This window comes from Falco rusticolus, chromosome 8 (genome assembly GCF_015220075.1).
Source record: "Falco rusticolus isolate bFalRus1 chromosome 8, bFalRus1.pri, whole genome shotgun sequence".
NCBI classification, from domain to species: Eukaryota; Metazoa; Chordata; class Aves; order Falconiformes; family Falconidae; genus Falco; species Falco rusticolus.
The window spans coordinates 59405988-59427591 of record NC_051194.1 but is presented as its reverse complement, the minus strand read 5'-3'; the positions used below and the strand labels follow the sequence as shown (position 1 = coordinate 59427591).

The following is a 21604-nucleotide window of genomic DNA, read 5'->3' as shown; positions in this document are numbered from 1 at the left end:
GTTCAGTTTGTATTAAATATTCACTCCAATATTAGAGATGTACATATACTTTTCCCAGTGGCATGGCTGTGGATGCATCATTGGAGCATTTTAAGTTCGTATAAAATGCAAACCCAAGACATCTCACAAGTAAAAAAACATTGAAGGTCCTTCCAAAGAAAACTGCAAATCTGTTTTTGAGCCATACCAAATAAAGCTGAGTTTGATAAATTCCTTGTGATTTTGTTTTTATCGTTACTGTCACCAACATGTTCCCAGGAGATGCTGCAATTGTTTAAACACCTCTTTCTCCAGGCCTCGCTCAAGCCCAGCTGATGATGGATAAGCTGCTAGATTCCCACATAACACTGGAGTTTTGTTTCCCCCCCTTTTTTTTTTTTTCTCAATTTGAAAAATAACCTGGGAAATGCAACCCTGAAGAAAAGTCGCAGTGTCAAAGGTAATGTCAGAAGGAGAGATGCCTCAGCCACGCCAGTACGACCGCATCCTTCACTGTGCCCTCTCCTGCAGGATCCCACCTGGTGCTTTCCACAGGCTCCTCTCTCCCCAGCCCTACAGCAAAAGGCTCAGCTCCTTCCCACTCCCTTCCACAGCTTGGCTGTATCTCCCCCTCCACTGAGGAGGGGATTCCTGAGCAATGGAAGAAGAATAAGCATTTGCTTTGTAGGGGCTTAGTATAGATTTATCATTTTTTGCATGCCTGGTTTGAGAAACCTCCAGCTTCATTTGCAGGAGGGCTGGCATTTCCCAGCTAGAGTTGCTCAAGTGGCTTTTTCTGTTACAAATAGTCTCCACAAAGCTAAACCAAAAATGCATCCTGTATCAGAGCAAAAAAGGGAATTGTGAGCAGTTTGGTACATCAAGCTTCTTTTGCCTCCTGAAGTCCCATGGCAAGACCTCGAGATTTAACGATGACGCAAGCAGACATTGTTCAGATAACGCGAGCTGAGATGCCACGGGGAGAAGGTAAAACCCAGCCCTACGCTCTGACCCCTGGGACGGCACATTTCAGCGACAGTCCTTAAAAACCACATCCTGAGCAGCAATGCTTTTTATCTAGGTGCTAGAAGATTTGCCAGACTCTCCCGCTGCTCCACGCAGAGCTGATGCTTCAAGGACGCAGCACTCCTATAAGGTGGCAGCCCCGCATACTGCTCCCCAGGCTGCTCCCATGAGCAAGTCCCTGCTGCTGCATGCGACTTGACACAACAGCTCGGACACCCGCCTGATGCCAGAGCGATGATGCCCGTATCTGAGCTCCTCTCCTTCACCACAGATTCCTGTGGTGGCTCTACCAGGAGGCGCAGTCTCACCGGGTGACAGACATTGCAGTGGGCTGGGATGGTGGATGTTATCTGCGGGTTCACTGGCATGGGGGTGGGTGTAGAGGTATTGCTGCAGCCTGCTCCTCCTCTCTAGTAGCCTCTGAGCTCAGTTGCATCTGGCAGACCCAATCTGGCATTTGCTATTTTGGGCAGCGCTGTCTCAGCAGAGGTGGGGAATAGCATGGGGAGCACAGCACATGCAGCGAAGAAATTCAGGGCAGACACGATCTGCAGAAACCGCAGGTCCCTGTGCAAAGCCATTTCCAAATTCATTGCAGTTAGCTTGCTATTAAGGTCCCCTGTCTTAATATGCCTGAGGAACTCAGAGCATAAGTGCCTGACAGATACACGAACGCCACAAACACATTGGCTTAAGATGTTTCTCAGCCTTGGTCAATGTGATGCTACTGCTGATTTCTGACTGTGCCCTGTGTGCCAGCGTTTTGAAGTGCTCCCGCATGCCAAGAAAGTGGCACAAGAAGAGTCAGGCTGCTCCTGCCACACACCTCGGTTTGCTTTTCATGTGCCTCTATCGCCTGCAAGACCTGCTCATGCTTTGACTTGTGCTACAGCCCGACAGGAGAGCTAAGCCATGGCAGGATGGGCTGGTCCCTCCATGCACCATCCCTCTCCGAGGAGGGTATCGCCCCAAGCCACTGGCTGCCATCGCTTTGCTTGGAGGGTGGTGACAGGGGGATGCAGAGCTTCTGCTGGCTAGCACATACCCCAGCTCACCACCCAGCCCACGAGGTGGCTCCAGCATGCCGGTGGGTGGTTCTTTTCATGCTGGGTCTCACACAAAGGTATTTTGTTCTTTTAACAGGAAAAATACTTGGGCTAGACCAGAGTGAGGAACAGGAGAAGATGAGGCATGCCGGTTGCTCACGGCTGACTTACCAACCTGGCGAGCGGCTCTGTGCTTGCTCTGGCCAGCCAGCAGCTTGGGGGAGGCAGCATGTGGTGCCTGGGCTCCCTCCCTCCTCCAGAATCAGCACAAATACGAGTCGGGGCTGCTACCAGGGGAGGTTACTGGCTCCACCTGAGCCCTCGTGGCACTCCCCAAAGCATCTGTGCTCCCCTGGATGGGGAATATGGGGATGCTCTTGAGCATGTTTGATCTTGAGAGGCACACCTGAATCCAAGCTGCCAGGGAGAGCTGAGCAAAGTGTTAAGAACGGGCAGCAAAGCATCTTATGAAGAAGCTGGAAGTGCCTTTAAATGCAGAGGCTTGGAATGCTCCAGAGAGCTGAGCACGCATGGGTTTTACAACATCTAGGCTGGCAGCTCCTTCCACCTTGCTGGAGCTTTGCCAGTAGTGGGCTCCTAGGCTAGAATAGACCTCTAAGGGGAGGTGACGATGCTGCCTGATGCACACAGATAGCAGGCACATACTGTCTTGCTCAAGCACACTCCCTCCCTTCACCCTCTCTGAACCATGCTATCATCCCTGCCAGCCACCGAGCAGCTGCATCAGTCCCTGTGCTGGTGCTGGGGCCCATAACCCCCTGCCCATCCCTGGCTCCACTGATGCGGTGGCATCAGCTGGGGTCCCCACCGCAGCCCTGTGTGAGTGCTGAGCTGTCAGCACTGGTGACAGCAGCATCGGTCCAGTGTCCTGGCAGGAGAAGGGAAGGGAGCTGCCAGCGGTGCCTGCCGGCATGAGGGGAGGAAGAGAGGGAAAGCCATGAAGTCTTGGGGCTCACCTGGAAAAACAATATATTTCCCATGTGGCATGGTGCAAAAATATATTGTGTCGCTGCTTTTGCTGCCTGGGGACATGGTGCGTCATGATCCCCTCATTTGCAATACAGAAAAACCATGTAACCATACTTTTTGTACAGTAGGAAATTAACAGATGGAAAATATATTTGTTTCCCTGTTTGAGAGAGAGGAGAGAGGAGTAAAGGCTGGAAGCAGAAGACAGGACTGGGCATAGAGGGTCTTGGGGAAGGGTGTGGGGCACAGACATGGCAGATCCGTCCAGACAAGGGGGCAGTGAGAGATGTTTGTTGTTATACTGTAACTTGTAAATTAATCTTCAGGAAAAGCACAGCATTATGCAAGCCAAATACCCTCCCTTTTGAAAAAAAGAAAGCTTACAATCACTCAGGAAGTGCATCACTGATGGGGACCTTCTCTCAATAAAATAAAATTATGATGATGGTCATAATGACGATAGTAATAATAATAATAATAGTAGTAGTAGTAATAAATAATAATAATAATAATAATAATAATAATGAAGTTTGGTATACAACCCCCGCCTTCCCTCCAAGCAGCTAAAAAGGTGCAGAAAGAGGCAGAGGGAAGGATGGGGCTGGAGATGGTGGGGCAACCCAGGAGAAGAACAGTCGGAGCCCATCGGTAGCAGAGCTGCACAGACATTTATTGAACACAAACAGCGACAAACACAGCCGGCTCACAGAGCTTCCTGAGCTATCGTCCAAAGGTTTTGCTCGTGGGGATTGTCAAAAGAGTGCTTGCAAAGGCCCCTGGGGGTGTGAATCCTGTACAGCTGAATTCTTCCCACTTCCAGTTGCTCATTAGTTAAAAAAGAGGACTGTTTGTGTGTACCTGTGTGTGTGATTCCCTCTGTTTAGTATGAAAAATGGCTTGTCTGGACCCTGCCATGTTGCAAAGAGAGAAGTCTGTGGGTGAACCCGTGCCTGCACGTTGGCTTGCCTCCCGCACATCCTGCTTCCCAAATAACACAGGGTGAAAACCACACCTTACCCTGAGGGCAGGGATGCGAGGTCGCAAAGGTGAGCCAGGACAAGCAAAGCGAAGAGGGAACATCAAAGGAAGAAGGGTGAGAAAAGTAAGTACCCTGAAGCACACACAGCTCTGGGTGGTGTCACATGTCCATAGGCTACAGCAAGTACCGCCAACGTCAACTCAAATGTGTAAGTAGCTACACTAGACTGACACTAGAGACCCCATCATCTTCTGAAGTCTTGCCAGCGGAAAAAAACCAACCCCCCCTCCCCGCCCCCGCAAAAAGCAGATGAAGTAATAACACCATACGCTGAAAACAAGGACCATAACCAAAGAGTTTGGGAGCAGCCTCAGGAGCACAGTTAGGAGTTCATAATGCAACGTTCCAGTGTGTGCATATGCGTGTGTATTTATATATATATATATATTCGTTAGTAAAGAAAAGAGTATCTGTGGAGGCAAAGGGAAGACGGTAAATGTACAGGCAGTACAGGCTGGGTGGAGTGCCGGTGGCTGGAGAGGGTCGGGTGGTGCGGAGTGGAGGATGGTGGGTGGAAATTAGAGTGCGCCCATTCCAGCGACCTCAGACGTCAGCCTAGAATAGACAGGGGCAGAGAGAGGGGTAGGGGGGGAGACAAAAACAAGCGCTTAATAACTGGAGCAGAAAAGAAAACGAAGACCCTGCGGGGCAGCGCTCCTCCTCTTGCCTACACCCCGCTCAGACGGGAGGCAGAGCATCACTGGGTGGCTTGAGTGCATGGGGCTTGGAGGTCCCCGTGGAGGGCAAGGGGGGCTGAAGCACAAAGTCAGCTCGATGGCCAGCTGCCTTCCCCTCTCCTCACTGCTGCCAGGTAATGCCTGTCCCTAGCACTGCGTTGTGGCAGAGGTGCCACCCACCAGGGGTGCTGGCAGGAGACATCCCAGCACACGGCTTCACTTGCACCAGCATCCCTCCCATGGAGGACAGGCAGCTGTCCCAGCTCCCCCAGCTTCTTCGTTTTGCTCTGGTTTTTCAAACTATGGGAGAGGCTGAGCTATGCTCCATCCTGCCCCTGCCAGGTGATCTCTGCCACAGCATAGGCGGCAGCTCAGCCAGCCCTTTCCGTAACAGAGCCGCTTGTTTTTCTTTTCTTTCTCTCTCTTGTCTCAAGAGGTGGGGGGGATTGGCAAGGAGCTGCAGGGAAAGCCACTCGGCCGTGCGGCCGGCCCCATCCCTCTCCTGAGTGGCTGGAGAGGTGCCATGGGTGTGGGCAGCGGGACAGGGGGGCAGGGGGGGATGGTGGAGGTCTGTTTCAGGTAGGGGCTGAGGTGGGTTGGGTGGAAGGAGGAGAAAGAACATACAGACCTCACCGGTTCTCCCAGCCAACACCCCAACGAACGTCAGAGTCGCCACTGACAGCCCCCCATCCTCAGGACCCTGCTGGCAGCCTCCTGCAGCCGTGCACATCCTGGGCTGGCGGCGGGTTGGCACGGCACCGACTCTGCCCGCAGCGGAGGGCACGGATGGGCGAGTGGCCTTAGCTCGCACAGCTGGGCCAAGCAGGCGCAAAGCCAGTGGAAGGCCCTGTCTCCCCTTAAACTCCCCATCCACAAGTCCGTAGACGCAAACAGGTCTGTGTGAGCACCCCGGACACGGCTCACTGCCAGCACAAAACTGGTCACCAACTGCTCTCCAGCTACGCACCCCTCCCATACAATCCCCTCGCAGCCCCCTGCCAGACCCCCGGCCCCTCACAGCACAGGCAGCATCACCCCCCAGCTGGAGGTGGTGTTGGGAACCCTTGGCCCCTGCAAAGTCCTGCTGCACCAAGCTTTTGAGCATGAAAAGGAAGCAATCAGGCCGTTCCCATGTCTCGTGTTTATTGGACTGATTATTTTCATTGGATGGAGGAAAGCCTTTGGGAGGCCTGGAAGCACACGGAAGAGGCTCGAGGTGGCAGTAAGCGATGCTGGGATCCCAGCGAGCAGGTCCCAAGTGATGCCTCCCCACCACCGGCTCAGCTCTGTCCCCGTCCCTGTCCCCTGCCTCATCCGCAGGGAAAGATGGCGGCGATTTTTCCCACCCACGACCAAAATCCTTGAGCAAGAGTGGTGGGTGGGCAGACGACCGGCGCAACCCGTGGCCGCTCCGCCGGCAGCGAAGCAGCTCCCAGTCCCCAGCCAAAGTGCCAGGTGCGGGGAGAGGTCCCGCTGGTGACATCTGGTCCCCGCTCAGAGGTCTCAGCAAGCCACCATCCGTCCCAGCTGGCCTCAGGAAGCCCCTCCTGGCCCGTGGTGCCGGGAGCGAGCGCTGCTCCCACCACGCTGGCAGGATGGGTTCGGCCGTGGCAGGAGGCGGCGGAGGTCGGCGGGGGGGTCTCACCTGGCGTTGATGAGGTACTGCGCGAGGCTGATGTTTGCAGGGGTTCCTGTGATGGTAATTTGGCGCTCCGATGACCCTTCCGTGGCGTTGGCGATTTTGATCTGCGCTCCCGACATCTGCCGAATTTCATTGATTTTGGTCCCTTGGCGTCCAATTATGCAGCCTATTAGCTAGAAAAAAAGCACGGGGGGAACGTCTGAGAAGCGGCAGCTCTGGCAGTCACCAGACATGAGCACAACCGCACGGCGCTGGCCAGAAGCCTTCCTCCCTCTGCCCTGGGGCGCGAGTGACCTTAATGCTCATGAAAACAGGAGACAGCCAGCCCCGGGGTGAATCCCACCTGCATGTGAGCATGGTCCTCCCAGGGCAAGTCCAGCAGCCTGCCTCGCTCTGCTCCTCGGGGGCAAATTTCAATTATCCACACACAATGCCCAGCATCTCAGAGGGCTTCAAGAAGGCCGAGGTGTTATACCGGCTCATTTCGGTAATAATAATTTTCATGGTCTAATAATTGGTCAACGTTTTGCAAGGATGGGAGTTAGTCACATTTCAGACTGTGCTCTGCACTCATCCCCTTGCCAATCAAGCAGACCTGACGGTGGCTATACAGGGTGCATTACCAGAAGAAAACAAGCCCACTGCCTTCCCCAGGGACAGCCCAACCCCAAGAGCCCCTCCTCAGCTGGTGCAGCCACACACCACTGATAGCTTTGCATTGCTCACCCCATCCCACAATTCTTCTACCCTGCTGGGACATCCTCACTGCCTCTGATACTCCCTTCAGCTCTTCTGGGGCAACACAAGGGCTCTCCAGCACGCACACCACTGACAGGAGAGCACCGTGTGGCTGTGGCACCAGCAGAGGAAGAGAATCCTACTTCAAAACATGTCTTTCACACGCTTGTGAAAAAATCAGAGCCAGCTGGAGGTTTGAATTTCCTCAGCTACCTGCCCCTTGACTTTCCTCAATGGTCCTCAATGGCTTGAACTTCAACAGTCTTCATCTTTGCTCTTGCTCATTTGTGCATCAAACTATGGTTCCCTCAAGCACCTCCGCAGCTTGGTAGCACATACTGAGATGTCCACTTTACCAACACAGGCATGCAGTGTTTCTGCATGCTTCTCTTGGCCATCAGCATTTGAGCTCTTTACCAAGGTCGCACCTGGGAATATTATACGTGGGACATCCATCTTGAGAGCTGCTGGGTTTCTGTCACTGTAGAAGTGCAGACAACTACTCCTCCAAATGTTCACCGGCCCTTTTGTCAGATCATGGGGCTACCTTAGTGGTTTGTCCCATATGGACCTGAATATAAACCCCACTGCAGTGCTGGAAGGGTATCAACTATCTCAGGGGCTGCAGTGGGGTGTTTGGCCCAACAGCTGCCCATTCTGGTCTTCACGACGCAGAAGTAACTCAGAGATGCTACAGCAAATGAAAATCCCTTACAGATGGGAACCTGCTGGGGAGACCTGAGGAGCCAGACTAGACACAAGTTCAGCAACAGCCAAGCTGAACAGCATTCAGGTTTCTCCTGACAGTCAGAGGAGAAACAAGATGAGTATCATCAGATTTCCTTGAACTGCAGCACAACCCCAAGCTGATCTACACCACTAAACCACACCTGTAGACCCTTTGCTTTAAGAAACCCAAACCTGTCCTCCACTTCCAGGGAAGGTGACAGGGAGTGTTCAAAATCCTTCAAAACAACAGGAGGCAGAGCTAAGGAGGCATTTTTCAGTGGGCAGAGGGATGCAGGTGATGATGTTCAGTGCTGTGCAGGTCTGATGAGAGCTGGGCTTCTGGTGAGCGAATGCTCCGAGTGCTCCTGGGTCCTGTGGGAGGTCTCTTGGCATCTTTTTCTCCCATGTGGGCCCTTTTGCAAGGGTATTTGATGTTCCTGAAGATACCCTCATTGCTGCCAGGGCTATGGTCCCCCATGCTTGACAGACATGACTGTTGCAACCTAAGGAGCACTTGCAAAGCTCCTTGCAGCCTCTCAAGGGGGATCCTTGCTGGATGGACAGAAACAGATCCAGGATCAGCCCTGCTGCTGTATCCCACAGGCTCCTCTGCATAGCCTTCCCACAGTGCTCAGCCCTGGGGCAAAGCATCTCCAAGGGTTTCAGCCAGCAGATGCTTGGAAGCTGTTTCACTGCCATGTTTCTCAGGTGGAAGGAGGCCTGGGTACACATCCTGGAGGAGCAGAGGTGCCCAGCAGCTGCAGCCAGGTTGCTGCTCTTCCCTTGCACTGTCTTGTGTTGGTGAACAGCAGGAAGAAGTAGCGACAGCTGCCAGACCCGATCCAGAAACTCCTGATGAGGACGGGCTGAAGATGCTTACATGTGATCCAGATGGGGACAGAGACTGGAAGCCATGTCACCATTTGCCCCGATCCTGATTTGAGCGCAGGCTAGTTAACCCACAGAGACCCACGGGCCAGTCCAGAAGCAAGTGAGACCCATGGATTCAGGTGCCAGCTGTGTTGGGCTCTCCATCCCTCCTCCTCCCACCTGAGCATCCCCACGCACTCTCCTCACACTGCTCCATGCCCAGCATGACTCCAGCCTCCTTCCAGTGAATATCCCAGTCCAACATCCACTTTCCCACAATGCCTCCATCCGTAAGACCCAAAAGCTGCCTGCCACCAGTACTAAGATGAGACGCACCATCCTTCAGACGCTTGTGTGGCACTCTGTGGCATCAGAAAAATTATTTACTTACCTCCTCTTCAACTCGCCCCGCCCCACCCCCCAGTAACTACGCTTGAGCTGAAACATCATCTCAGATCTGCCCGTGCTAGATTAAGCAATTGTGGTTTAATCAGGGCTGGCTCGGGAGCTCGCTCCCCTTCCCAGTGCTGTCAACTGGGCATGTTTCATGAGCACTGAGTTCACTTGGAAAGGGAAAAGGACCATTAAGGGGGATTATGCCTAGGAAAGCTACCGACGGGGTGTAGTCCAACAGGCGCTTTATGCTACAGGCTGATCCCCAACAGACTGCACAGGGCATTAGTGAACCTGGTGAAGGGGCATCTCTAATCATAATTAACAAAGTCATGTGCCTGCAGCTTATTTATATATATATATATATACACACATACACACACACACACAAAGACATGTATATCTATGTGTAAACACACGCGCACACACACACATGCTGAGGAAGCACTTGGATTTACTTACATCATTGGGAATGGTGAGTTCATGAGTACTGGCCGGGGGACTGGCATCCAAACCTGGACATATGCAAGGGAAAATGGTTATAGCTTGCAGAGGCAGCGCGGCGGAGCTCCACTGCTTTCCTGCAACAGTCAACACTGCAAAGGCTGCGTCCTGCTCCAGGGCTGGGAGGGGAAGGGGATCACACACTTTGGTACAAGGAGGAGGAAGATGGTTGCTACCTGACTCTGCTGGAGGTGGGTGCCACCTTCCCCTGCATCCCTCGAGCTGGCCTCGCAGGTGCTGCCCCATGACTGCCTCACTTCCCGCCTTCCGTCTTCCCACTGGGAATGCCTTCAGAGGAGGGTGCGTTATCGTGTAAGGTTGCAGCATCACCAGAGAGAGGCGGGAAAAGCACTTTCCCACGAGGTCCTCCTCAACACAGCAGCAGACAGCCTGCCGGCTAGGAAACCCAGCCCCAGAGGCAGGCAGCCTGCCACGGGGAGGGCTGTCCACACACCCTCTCAGCCCTCCCTGGACACAGCGGCACAGCCGCTCGGTTACGGCAGCAGCTTGGTGCCCCAAATCCGGCTTCCCGGGGGATCCGGCATCACTAGTAGAGGGCTGCCTGCAAAGTCCTTTGCAAGTTAAAGCCCCACAGATTTGCACACTGAAGCTAATCCAAACTGCTAAGACGTGCACGCTAGCTGGACCCAGGACCGATGATCCCTCTTACTCCCGAGGGAAAGCAAGGTGAACTGTATGAAGAGTTAGAGCCTGCTTCCCTACAGAATTACATGGCAAGGAGCAAAGGCAGCAATACGCTTCCCCCAGCCTCTCCTGAGTCAGGGGAGAGCACTCTCCGCAGTGGGAAAGGCTGGAGCCACAGGCTGCCCTGTGTGTGCACCCCAGAGGCAGGAGGACAGCATGCCGTAATGCTCCTAGGCCAGGTCAAACCCTGCCTCTCCCACAGGATTCCTTATGAAATCACCTCAACACTGAAGCAGGGATGTCCTGTGTCAAATCTGCAAGAGACAAGCTGTCTGGTGGCTCACAGGAATTTGCAGCGACTGCAAAAAAACCCTCACCCGCATGATATAAACTACTGATGAAGGTTTTTAAAAGCAGCGTGTGTGAGAGGATGGAAGACTGCAAGGTCTGTATCCAAGGAAAGAGGGGAGTAAGGAGGTACAGAGCAAAGAAGCACAAAGAGACTGGAAGTGCTGGGCTGCTACAACACAAGACAGCAGCAGCACCGAATTCCTCATGCCACACGGCAATATGCCACTACCTTAATTGTGCTGCGCAGCTACTGCAAGCAATGGTCAAGTTTTGCTGGACTGCATTTCCATCGAGGCCCTCTGCGCTGAGGAAGAGGAGCTCCCATCCAGTTTTGCCGGCAACAGCCGCATAGGTTTTAAAACCCAGCAGGTCTGAACTGATGTCTGTCTGGGTACCAGCGCTGTCAAAGCAAAATTTCTAAAATACTGAAATGAAGCTTTACGTTGCAATCCCATTTCAGCATCACCCCTCTAGAAAGGAGAATCCTGGGTATCTTCAGTGCGCTCATGCATGATTCCTGCGCTTTCCCAAATGCAGCTTCTGAGCTGTAACTCCCTTACAGAGACATGACGCCTGGGTACACCATGCAGGCATCTGCTTGCAGGAGGTCTCTTTACCACATTTTTCACTTGGGAGCGCACAGTGGAGGGGAAATGCAGGAGGTGGAGATGCAGATCCTCCACTCGGCGGCTCTATGCCCTCCTTCACCCGTGCCAGGTGCACTAACGCCAAAGCCTGCACAAAACAGCTCCTGCCCAGCCTTTACACAGCGGGCAATGCTTAACAATGACTTCATAGCACCCTGCACTGGAAGACACGCTTCTCCAGCCCTGGACCATCTTTCACACCGAGCCTCCTCACAGTTCTGGGCAAGGTGGACTGCAGCTAAGACAACGATGTGTCCCTCTGGGTGTGGGTGTCCCTGTCTCTTGACCATGAGTTACAAGGTTCAGCTCCGTAGCAGCCTGGGTATGGCAGAAAACGTCTCCTGAAGGGAGCAGAGCACTGGGGATGGGCTCAGAGGAGCACTGAGGCACTCCAAGGTCTTTGGAAATGCAAGGTAGGCTCCTCAGACTCATAGATAGTGTCCCCTACCCCACACTCAGATGCCAAGGGTGCTGCTAGAAGCCCTTGGGGCCCACAGTGCCGTGGTACCGCACCACCCCTGCATCACAAGTCCTTCTCCATTACCTGGGGATTGTTTATTTTAGCACACCACATCCTTCCTCTTTGATATGCACATGCAGTCCCCACCGATGTACTGGGGGGTGGGGTGGGGTGCTCAGGGCAGGATTAGTGCCTGGGGTGATCAAAGGGCAAAGCAGGGCATGCAGAGAAAACAAGGCTGTGCAGGTCACTATCATGAAATCTACATTTGCTGTGGTCTTGTGGGGTCTATTTACTAGGGCTACGTTTGCTTTCATAGTTAGGCAATGTCCCCAGGCTCTTTAGAGGCATGCACGGGATGCACCCTGCCTGCCCCCAGAGCATGCACGTGCCCCAGCTGCGCCCAGGGGAGGTCTGGCTCACATCAGGTCTGGCTCACATCGCCTGTGAGCCACCAGGTCTCAGGATAACTCCTCTAAGCAATGGTAGGTTCTAAGAGACAAGCACGTTCAGCACATACGGATGAATGTGCGGGACATTGGACATCAAAATTTCTCCAAGATTACAGCCATGCTTCGGCTCCTCGGGGTCCTGTCCCACTAAAAAAGCAGCTCACCTTGAATGGCTTAGATGGCTAAAATTGCATGCCATTTCTGTTCCCACAGGCATTTTCCTACTGTTTCTAAGCAAAGTTTATGCAAAATTAAATTAAATAAGGTGATAACTCTGATGTCTTTCTGTTACACAGATGGCAGTTACACGCAAACATCAAAAAATTAGGCAATAAACTCCAGGCACTTTTCTTTTGACATGCTGTACACAGGAGAAAGGCAGGCACGGTGCTGCCTGGCCTCTCCCTGCCCACCAAGAAAACCTGCCGTCTTCTGCACAAGTACCACAATTTATCTAAGAGCACAACAATGGCACAGTCCTATTTAGGAAATATATTTCAACAGAAGCCTGCTTATTTCCCTGTAGCTTTGTGTTTTACCTGATGACTGGCCCATCAGATTTTGAGCTTCTTCGGAGGAATGTAAGGGCAGCTTTTCTCCTGAAGAGCAAAGAAGAAACAGGTTTAATGCTTTTGCCTTCGAGGAGATAAGCAATGTCACTTCATCTAGGAAGCTCAAAATATGATGAACATACTGTCAGAAAAGGCATTTCCAACCGGCACTTTGACCATCAAGTAAACAAAGGTACTTTAAGTATCTCCATCCCCTGCGCTCTATCTGCTTCCCAGGTCACCGTGAAAACGCCAGCCTTGGGACAAGGCTGCTGCACCACGCCAGGGCTGGCTGTCCTCCCTTCAACGCAGCTCCCAAAGGCCGCAGCTCCTTCCCATTGCTCCCCCAGGCATGGGGGTGCTGTCCTGCCTGGCTCAGCACCGCTCCCCATGCATGCCGGGGCAACACACCCAGCTGGCACTGAGCTGGTCCCCCTGGGAAAGCGGGGATGTCCCACCAGGGTCCAGATCAGCACACAGCAGGGGATGCTACCTCCTCTGGGTGGGGAAGGATGGGAGGCTGGCACTCATCGCTTCTGCTGGGAAAGCCAGCAAAGCTGGGAGCAAGGTAAGCGTGGCTTCACAGGAGCAGTCCAGGCGTGCGCGGTTAATGGCTGCGAGCTCGCCCATGAGGACCATAACCCCCAAACATCCGTCTAGTCTCCCTGATAACCTTTTCCCACGGACATTGCAACTGCAGTTTTACTTGCCCTGCTTGTTTCCATTAAATAGCATGAGTTTAGAAAGAGAGAGAAACTCTACAGGTAAGAAGAGAAGGATATCTAGAAAGGGCGTGTGGGTACGTACCAGGGAAAGCGGGGGTGGTCTGTCCAAGGGGAGTAAAGGGGGTTTGCTGCATAGCCAACTGGTGGAGCTTGGTCAACTGCTGAGGGGTAGGAGGGACATTAGAGCTAAGAAGGTTATTGTCATAGAGTACAACAAGTCACACCAAAAATCAAGAACAAAATTAAAATGGAAGGAAAAAAAAGAAAACAAAACCAAAAAAACCAAACCAGGAAGCCATGGTGAGACATGGCAAAAACATTAGCAGAAGGACTTGGCCTGGGTAAAATGCAATAAAGCCCAAATCTTTTGCAGAAGTGCTTGGTCAAGGTCTGAAGTACGATACCAGCAAGAAGCCCATGCTTAGTTTTCGCCCCTCGTCAAACGGTTCAGCTCCTTCACGGCGAGCGAGCGGCTGCCTCAGTGCATGGCCGGCTGCTGCAGCAGTGGCAGGGCTGCTCCCTGCGGCACTTTCAGCCATCGCCTTCCCCTGCTGGGCTCCACAACCTGCAATCAGAGGCTGCTGCTCGCTTCAGGATAGCTTTAGAGTGGAGGAGCCATCCCAAAGGCACTGCCAGGCTGGTGGGCATCACGTGCCAGCAGCCAGAAGACCCCTCTTTTTGCTGCTGGAGCTGCATCGTGACCACTTATCCCCACAGCAAAGGCTCTCATGCTGCGCCTCTGGTGGGAAGCGCCCCTGGGAGACGGACAAACTGCGGCTCTGAACGTCAGCTCATTACAAGCACAGGCCCCTTAGCAGAACAGGGAAATATGGGCTTCAGCCGTGACCAGTAGGTATTTCAGATCCTTGTATCCCTTGTTGTGCCGGGTAGGTTTTCGTGCCCCGTCACGAAGCGGTTGCATAACAAGGAGTTTATTTGGAATACATTTTGTGCTCTGTTTCACTGCTCCAAATTAAAAAAAACCCACAAAAACAACAACAAAAAAAAACCAAACCAAAAACCAAAACAACAATAAACCAAAAGAAAACAAAACAAACCAGGCTGAAGTCTAGCAGTGAGCAGGAAGGAGGCTCTTTAACACCTCCCGCTCATGATTTCACAGGTGCTCAGAGGGTTGCCAGGATTGCATCATCCCCCAAACGCAAACCGCTTGTTGCACCCATCCCCTCCCTGACGAGGGAGTTTTAATTTTGACATTTTGTGGGGAAACAGTACTCAAAACCTCCTTGCTCCTGCAGCGTGGCTGGGGAGGGAGAGCAGGGAGGTCTGGCTGGCAGCGGTGAGGGGGAAGCACTGGAGAGGGCAGCCCCGGGGGGCTGAGCACACCAGAGGAGAGGCTGGAGGGAGGCAGTGGGGAGAGGGAACACCTGCAACTCCCCGGAAAGGTCCTGAGGGAGCCCTGCCTGGCAGAGGCGTGAGGACTCCCAGCCTCCGCCAGTTCAGGGGAGAAGTCTGTCACCCCACGAGAAGAGGTGCGGGCACACCTCTCCTGGGCGCATGGAAAATAAGCCCAAGGTGTGCTGCGGTGGGTTCCTGCCAAAACACAGGCAGCTGCGGATAGGACCAGGCACGCCACCGCTCCTGCAGGTAGCAGGGACAGACACCATATGAAAAGCTGTCATAACATGATTCTGGATAGAATCATGGAGTCATTTAGGTTGGAAAAGACCTTTGAGATCACCGAGTCCAACCATTAACCCAGCACTGCCAAGCCCACCACTGAACCATGTCCCCAAGCACCACAGCTACATATTTTTTAAACCCCTCCAGGGATGGTGACCCCACCACCTCCCTGGGCAGCCTGTCCCAGGGCTTCACCGCCCTTTCGGTGGAGAAATGTTCCCTCACACCCAACCTAAACCTCCCCTGGCGCAACTCGAGGCCGTTTCCCCTTGTCCTGTCGCTCGTTCCCTGGGAGAAGGGGCCGACCCCCCCTGCCCACAGCCCCTGTCAGGCAGCTGCAGGGAGCGATCAGGGCCCCCCTGAGCCACCCCCTCTCCAGGCTGACCCCCCCCCCAGTGCCCCCAGCCCCCCCATCAACCTTGTGCCCCAGCCCCTTCCCAGCCCCCTGCCCGGCTCTGGACACGCTGTGGGACGTGCTGGGGGAGACGTGTCAACGGCTTTGCTGAGGCCGGGGCAGACGCCACCCACAGCCTTTCCCTCACCCACTCGGCAGGTCACCTTGTCACAGAAGGGGATCAGGATGCCAAGCAGCACCCACCTTTCATAACCCCGTGCTGGCTGGGACCGATCCCCGGCCGTGCTGCACGTGCCGTAGCGGTCAGGGTGATCTGCTCCATAACCTCGCCAGCACCCAGGCCAGGCTGACATCAGCATCTGCTGCCTTTTAATTTAAGAATTATCCTGTTTTCTATCAAATTATACCCAGGTGCACCCTGTTGGCAGAGCTCTTTGTTACAACTTGTCCCACTGGCAGAACTCCAGATGAAACCTCCTGCTTCTTTCCTGGCACTGCAGAGGAGTGCCAGGAAGGCAGAGCCCCTCGGGCTCCAACCATGCCCTAGGGTAGGTTCCCCACCCCCTGTCAGAGGAACCACCAAAATCCTTTCTAACACTGATCTAGCACAATTTTAAGACATGGTTTGGATAGCGGTATTTAGCAAACACCCATAATAACAGCAACAAAAAAGCCTACAAGAGGAGAGGATGGCTACGCCTAGGTGTTCAAGTGAAAGCTGCTACGTGAGTGCTTGTGGTGCACGAAACACCTCCTCTCCTGTTCCCTGGAAAAAGCTGAAAGCAAACCCCTGGGAGCATTTCTTCAAACTCTGGTTTTCCCCGCAGACCAGAGGTGAGTTCTCCCACCTGTGCTGCTGGGAGGGACCGGACTGGGCAGGACAGCAGCGCTGGGACCAACATACAGCCACACTGAGCATCATTAGGTACCCACAGCAATGCCCGGCTATGCCTCATCAGCTGCCAGCCTGGTGCATACCCTGGTTGAGGAGCTTTCCTGTGCTCAACATTGACTTCACTCCCAAAGACCCCTGACCCCCAGCCGCCACGGCCATCCTTTCATCTCCACTGCAAATCTCATGCAGGCAGGTAGCTACACATCACATCCCAAACAACTCACAAGTACCGGGTCAATGCTGAAGCTCTTCATGAGCAAAAACTCCCACTGATCTGTTTTTTTTCTTTTCCCCAGGGGAGGAAATCAAGGCAGGAGCTTGCATTTTAGCTTTGACATATGAAAATCTGCCCGCTCTGCAGTCATGGGTCTGCAAAAGGCATCCACTAAACACAGACACCTGCGAGAGCAAGGGCAGTGCCCTAAAATCACGTTCAAGATTGGATTCTGCACAGAGCAGTGTTTAACACGACTGATCCTTGCCAGAGAGCTACGAGAGTAAGGATGGGGCGCATGGCCCCCCCATGAACAACTTTTTCCAGATCTCAGCAAATGTGCTGAGAGTAGGGCAGAGCACAGGCAGCAAACGTATTAAATGTATTTTATTCCTGTCAATCAGAGGAATATAATAATGAGAAAAACACTAAGCTGTCACCACCACTTGCAAAGCAAAACTGGGACAAAGAATATATTGATCTACCCTCACTAAATACGCTGGTGTATTTATTTATATACCACTTAGGGAGGAAAAGTGAAGCGCACACAGTTAAGAATATTTCTTAGCAACCGTCACAGCAGCCTGTTCAAAGTACATACATACTGGTATCACATGGAAAATCAAAGCCTTCACTAAACTGGGTGAAATCACTGCTCCTAAGATCAAAATCCAGCCTACAGCTCCCAGCTGTTCCCAAGGGGAGTGTGCATTCATGGTTTCAAACAGCCTTGCCCTGTTCTCAATCATGCAAAAAGTAATCCCATGATTTAATACCCAACGTGCCCATCAGAAAGAGGAACACTGAGCTACCTCACACTCCTCCCACGCGTGGGGTGGCTGGGAAGGCTTTCCACCCACACCACACCACTGACAACTGAGCCACGTCCCCACAGTGGCACTTTGTGCTCAGCCGCCACTGCAGAGCCCTGGCTCACAGGTGTGCCAGCAAAGAGGAGCCTCTGCAATGGGACTCACCAGGTATTTTATCCCCTCTGGAACACATTTAGAAAATCCCAGCTTTTTCCAAGAGTTCCCCGGCACGGGTCAGCTGTGACGACCCCCAAAGCCGAGCAGCTGTCTGCTACCGGCAAGGAGCTGCTGGCATTGCAATGCGTCACTGCTGCTTTTCATAGAGAAAGCCTTTAAAATAGACTCAGTTTCTATTTCTGTTGGTACTTCTACGTACATGCCAGCAGATGTTCCCTAGATGTCCCCCCACAAACATGCTCTGGCTCCCTCACCCAGCCCAAGCACGGGAGCCTGGCACGAGCAGGGGGATCTGAGATCTGAGCATCAGCAAAGCCCATCTGCGCTGCAGGTCTGAGCAGCGCCCATTCTCCGCACCAAGGCGTGTGAGGCGAAGCAGGGACCGTGCCTGCAGCGCCCCGACCCCCCCCGGGCGACAGCGAGCCAAATCCACGAGACAGCCATCAAACCCAGGGTGACCCCATCGGTCTGGGGTCCAGCCCCCGCAGGGAAGACAGAGCCAAGGTGAGACCCAGTTGTGTGGTGGGGGACCGTCCTCTCTGCTCTTCCACGGGATGCAGGTGGCATTTTGCCCAACCTCAGTGCCTGCTTCCAAGTCACCCGAAGGAGGACCCCCAAAAAGGCACGTCCCCCTGCCCAGGCTTCAAGCAAGAAACCACGCACCGCTGGAGCTCTGGCCTCTCCCCACCTCCCCAAGGCACTCAGCACCTAAATAAGCCCTTTGGCTTAGCAGCTTCTTAAGGACAAGGGGGAAATAGAAGGGAAAATCTTTTTTTTTCTTTTTTTGCTTCTTTTGATCATTTTGAGGCACAAAATGCATACAGTATAGCTTCTCTCAGAACAAAGGGATAGCACTGAGAAATGCAAACAATTTAGCATCAGGCCAAGTCCTCAGAAGTCATAAAGTTTAGAGCTAATAGGTTAAAAGGCTATTCAAGGTATTACAGATACTACACACGGCCAGTTACTTTGAAAATATGCTATTAATATTATTGTCTAATATTAATATTATGTGAATTAGCAGTAGCATGCAGGTGACATAGAAGGGTATAAGAAAAATTAGGGTAAAACTCACATCCGGGTGTGGAATAGCGTATTGTCCCTGAATTGTATAGGCCTGCAAAAGAAAAAAACAGACGTTACTAGGGCCGGCAGGAGAAGGCAGCAAAGCCCCATGCCTCCGCTGGGACTGCCGTCCCCGGGCTTTGCTCCTTTCTGCCTGACGGGGGGTAAATGCTGTCAATGCAGGGGCTAAAAAGGAGCTCAGCCCCCACCCTGCCCTGCCCGGGACCCCATGCTACCCCCCACATAACGGAGCACGGGGAGCTAAGCGCCGTGACTCCGGCACACCTCTCCCCTCGCTCTGCTGCTGGTGAAAGGGGGGGTGTGGGGCAGGATTTTGAATTTTGGCTTAACCAGCTCCCTTTTGAGGCTGGAGGGGATGAGGGAAGCACTTTCCATGCAGCAAGCGCTTGCTTGGTGCACCTCCCTGGCTAGCCCAAGGGAAAAGTCCCCGTCGTCCCCCCCGCCCCATGCCACATTAAATTCCCCGGGGCAGTGAGTCCTTGGGGAGGGAGGGAGGTCAACACCTCTGATCAGACCTGGAGCACGCTGAGCTACCTAACTTCAAGGGCTTGGGCTCAGTTTGGCTTTTCCAAAAGGAAAGAAACAGCTTTTTAAAGGTGCCAGAATTGCATGGAGCAGGAATATAAGGTTGGGCTTGGCTGTACAAAAGATATGCATCAAACCAGCATTATCTGTGGAGCGGATGCACGGTAACATCACCACTGCCCTTCACGCCTAAACGTGATCCTAGAAAGCAAGCCAGTGCAGTGAGTCTCTCCATATTTTCAGGTGCACAACTCTCAACACGCTTTACATCTGCCCAGTATATTCCAGTGCTCTGCTGGGGGGAAAGGCATTGCCGTGCAGAAAGCCAGCTGGTGCTGGTGTCTCACCGAGCACAGAGAGGGCTCAGGGACAGGCTGCCTGCGCTGCAATGCCTTTCACTAGCCAGAAATGACAAATCCATGCAGATGTCTGCCAGGCAAATTGTTTAGTGTTTTTCCCACCATTTGTAGCAATCCTTTCTCTTTTGTAAATAACCTGAAAATAAGCACCACTGTGGGTAAAGAGCCAGACGCTAGAGAGCCCGATATTTAGAACTTAACCAACTAGCAAAACGTATCTCACTGGTTCACACATTCAGATGATTCTGAAAGAAATGGCAAAAGAGATGGATAACACTTTAAAAAGGGAGAGTAAAGATAGCCAAGAAAAAGAAAATAAAAAAAATCCAAAACTCTGAACTTCTGCAAATTTGCCACATCATTTGCAAACAGCAAAGTGCTTTGTGTGAGGAAAACCCCCAAAATCCTGGAGGATGAAGGAGGCAAAGCCCCACGCACAGGAATGGTAGTCCCAGTGCCTGCTAGCATCCCAGAGTGATGGGGACCAGTGTGCCTGTGGGGGACGTGGCAGAAGCTGCTGTGAAAAGTTATCTTTCTTGGCAGTTTAATTTGGTTGTTGGTTTTTGATTTGAAAAATTGATTAGAAAAAGCTAATGAAGGGCAGGAAGGTGTCTTGGACAGATATAACTCAACTCTGACAGCATCTGCCTGAACCTGCTGAGCTCCTGCAGATTCAGCCCACCCCAAGCACCTCACAGCACTACTGTGCCACCTGCTGTCCTCTGCCCACCTGCCCCATGCCACCCCTGAGGCAGAGCCAAGGGGCTCGCCAACGGTCCCTCAGGGGTGGCAGGGAAGAGCTCTCATTTCTGAGACGGCTGCTTCTTCCTAAGACGTTGCTTCTGTGCAAGACACCAACTGTTTGCCAACAGGAGAAAGATTACCTCCACCTTACTCTCCCTTTTGAGAAGATAAGTTCACCAAGCAGCTGGACTCAAAGCTCTTTTCCAGGACGGCTGCTCAGGCCACATGACACACTCCTCCCAACTCTGGCAATGACTAAGACATGCTAATTGAGCATGCTGCCTGAAATAGCCTATGCTTTGGGCTTTGCTCCCATCCTTAGTTTGTCCTTCTGCTATTTATTATGGTTGGGGAGAAATGAAATAACTCGTGTGGAGCTGCTCTGGATGGCATTAGCTGTAGCTTCATGGTGATGGCTCTACCTGGCCGCTGGAGCTCCTGGTAAAGTACCTCTCCTGCTAGATACTGGTACACCATGGCATGGTGGCATCTACAGGTGGGTCCTTGGTCACCAGGCAAGGTGAGTAGGTGAGGTGGGAAAAGCAATGGCTCAGATGCCCTCTTAAATCTGCCTCCTCAGCTTGTTTCATAAATCATGTGCTGCAGGAGCTGATTTTTATTGGCAGAATAACTGCCAGCTCACATGGCACGTGTGTGCTACGGCTAGCCGACAAAGAAAAAATCTGCTGGTGCTTCCCAAGGGTGGCTAGAAACACCACATCGGGACTGCAAGCCTGCAGACCAACCACTGCAACGTCATTGAAGGCAATGTGATGCAGGCTCTCCCGCTGGCGCAGCTGAGCCCGGCTGTGCAGCAGAGGTTACGGGGCTTTCAGGGGAAGCAGCATCCCAAACCGTCCGAGCACCAGTGATGGGGCTATAACTCTTCCACGAGGGCTGCCCTGAACAGAGGCTCAGCACAGTCCTGGAGTGGCTGGGACAAGCCCTTCCTATCTCAGATCAATCACAACTACACAAAGTTATTTTTAATTGGACTAGAGATGCCAGAAAATAAACACTCGCAGCTGCTGTGAGAGGGCATTTTGTTCAATGAGGCTTTTCTCATTTTCTCCCTCACACCGGTAACTGTTGGCAAATACTGAATTTGGGTCTAAAGAAGCAAACCCCAGCCTTTCCTTGGTGCACGAGTGCCCGGCAGAGCTAACACCCTCTTTCCCCAGGCTAGCCCTTCCCTTATCCTCCAGCAGCCATCACAGGAGCTAAGCCGTCAGCCCGGGCTTGCAAACAGCCAGTGGTTCTGCAAAGAGCTTTCAGTCCAGCTGCCGTGGCACGCAACGGATGGGATGACACCATGCAAGTCAGAAGGCA

General features: G+C 52.9%; 1 protein-coding gene across 30 annotated transcripts in view; it reads right to left on the bottom strand.

Annotated features, from left to right (window-relative positions):
• Positions 1-21604, bottom strand: part of PCBP3 (poly(rC) binding protein 3) — a 61844-nt gene that overhangs the window by 6942 nt on the left and 33298 nt on the right. For 8 of the 30 annotated variants that reach the window (XM_037396542.1, XM_037396543.1, XM_037396518.1 and 5 more), the window contains 5 exons: positions 18637-18678; positions 13547-13625; positions 12728-12787; positions 9592-9644; positions 6403-6572 (listed from right to left, as the gene is read on the bottom strand). In XM_037396542.1, the coding sequence (XP_037252439.1) occupies positions 6403-6572; positions 9592-9644; positions 12728-12787; positions 13547-13625; positions 18637-18678 (404 nt within the window). Of the gene's footprint in view, positions 1-3690; positions 4636-6402; positions 6573-9591; positions 9645-10858; positions 11030-12727; positions 12788-13546; positions 13626-18636 lie in introns of those variants that run through there. The other 22 variants (XM_037396515.1, XM_037396522.1, XM_037396531.1 and 19 more) reach the window with 16 other exon arrangements.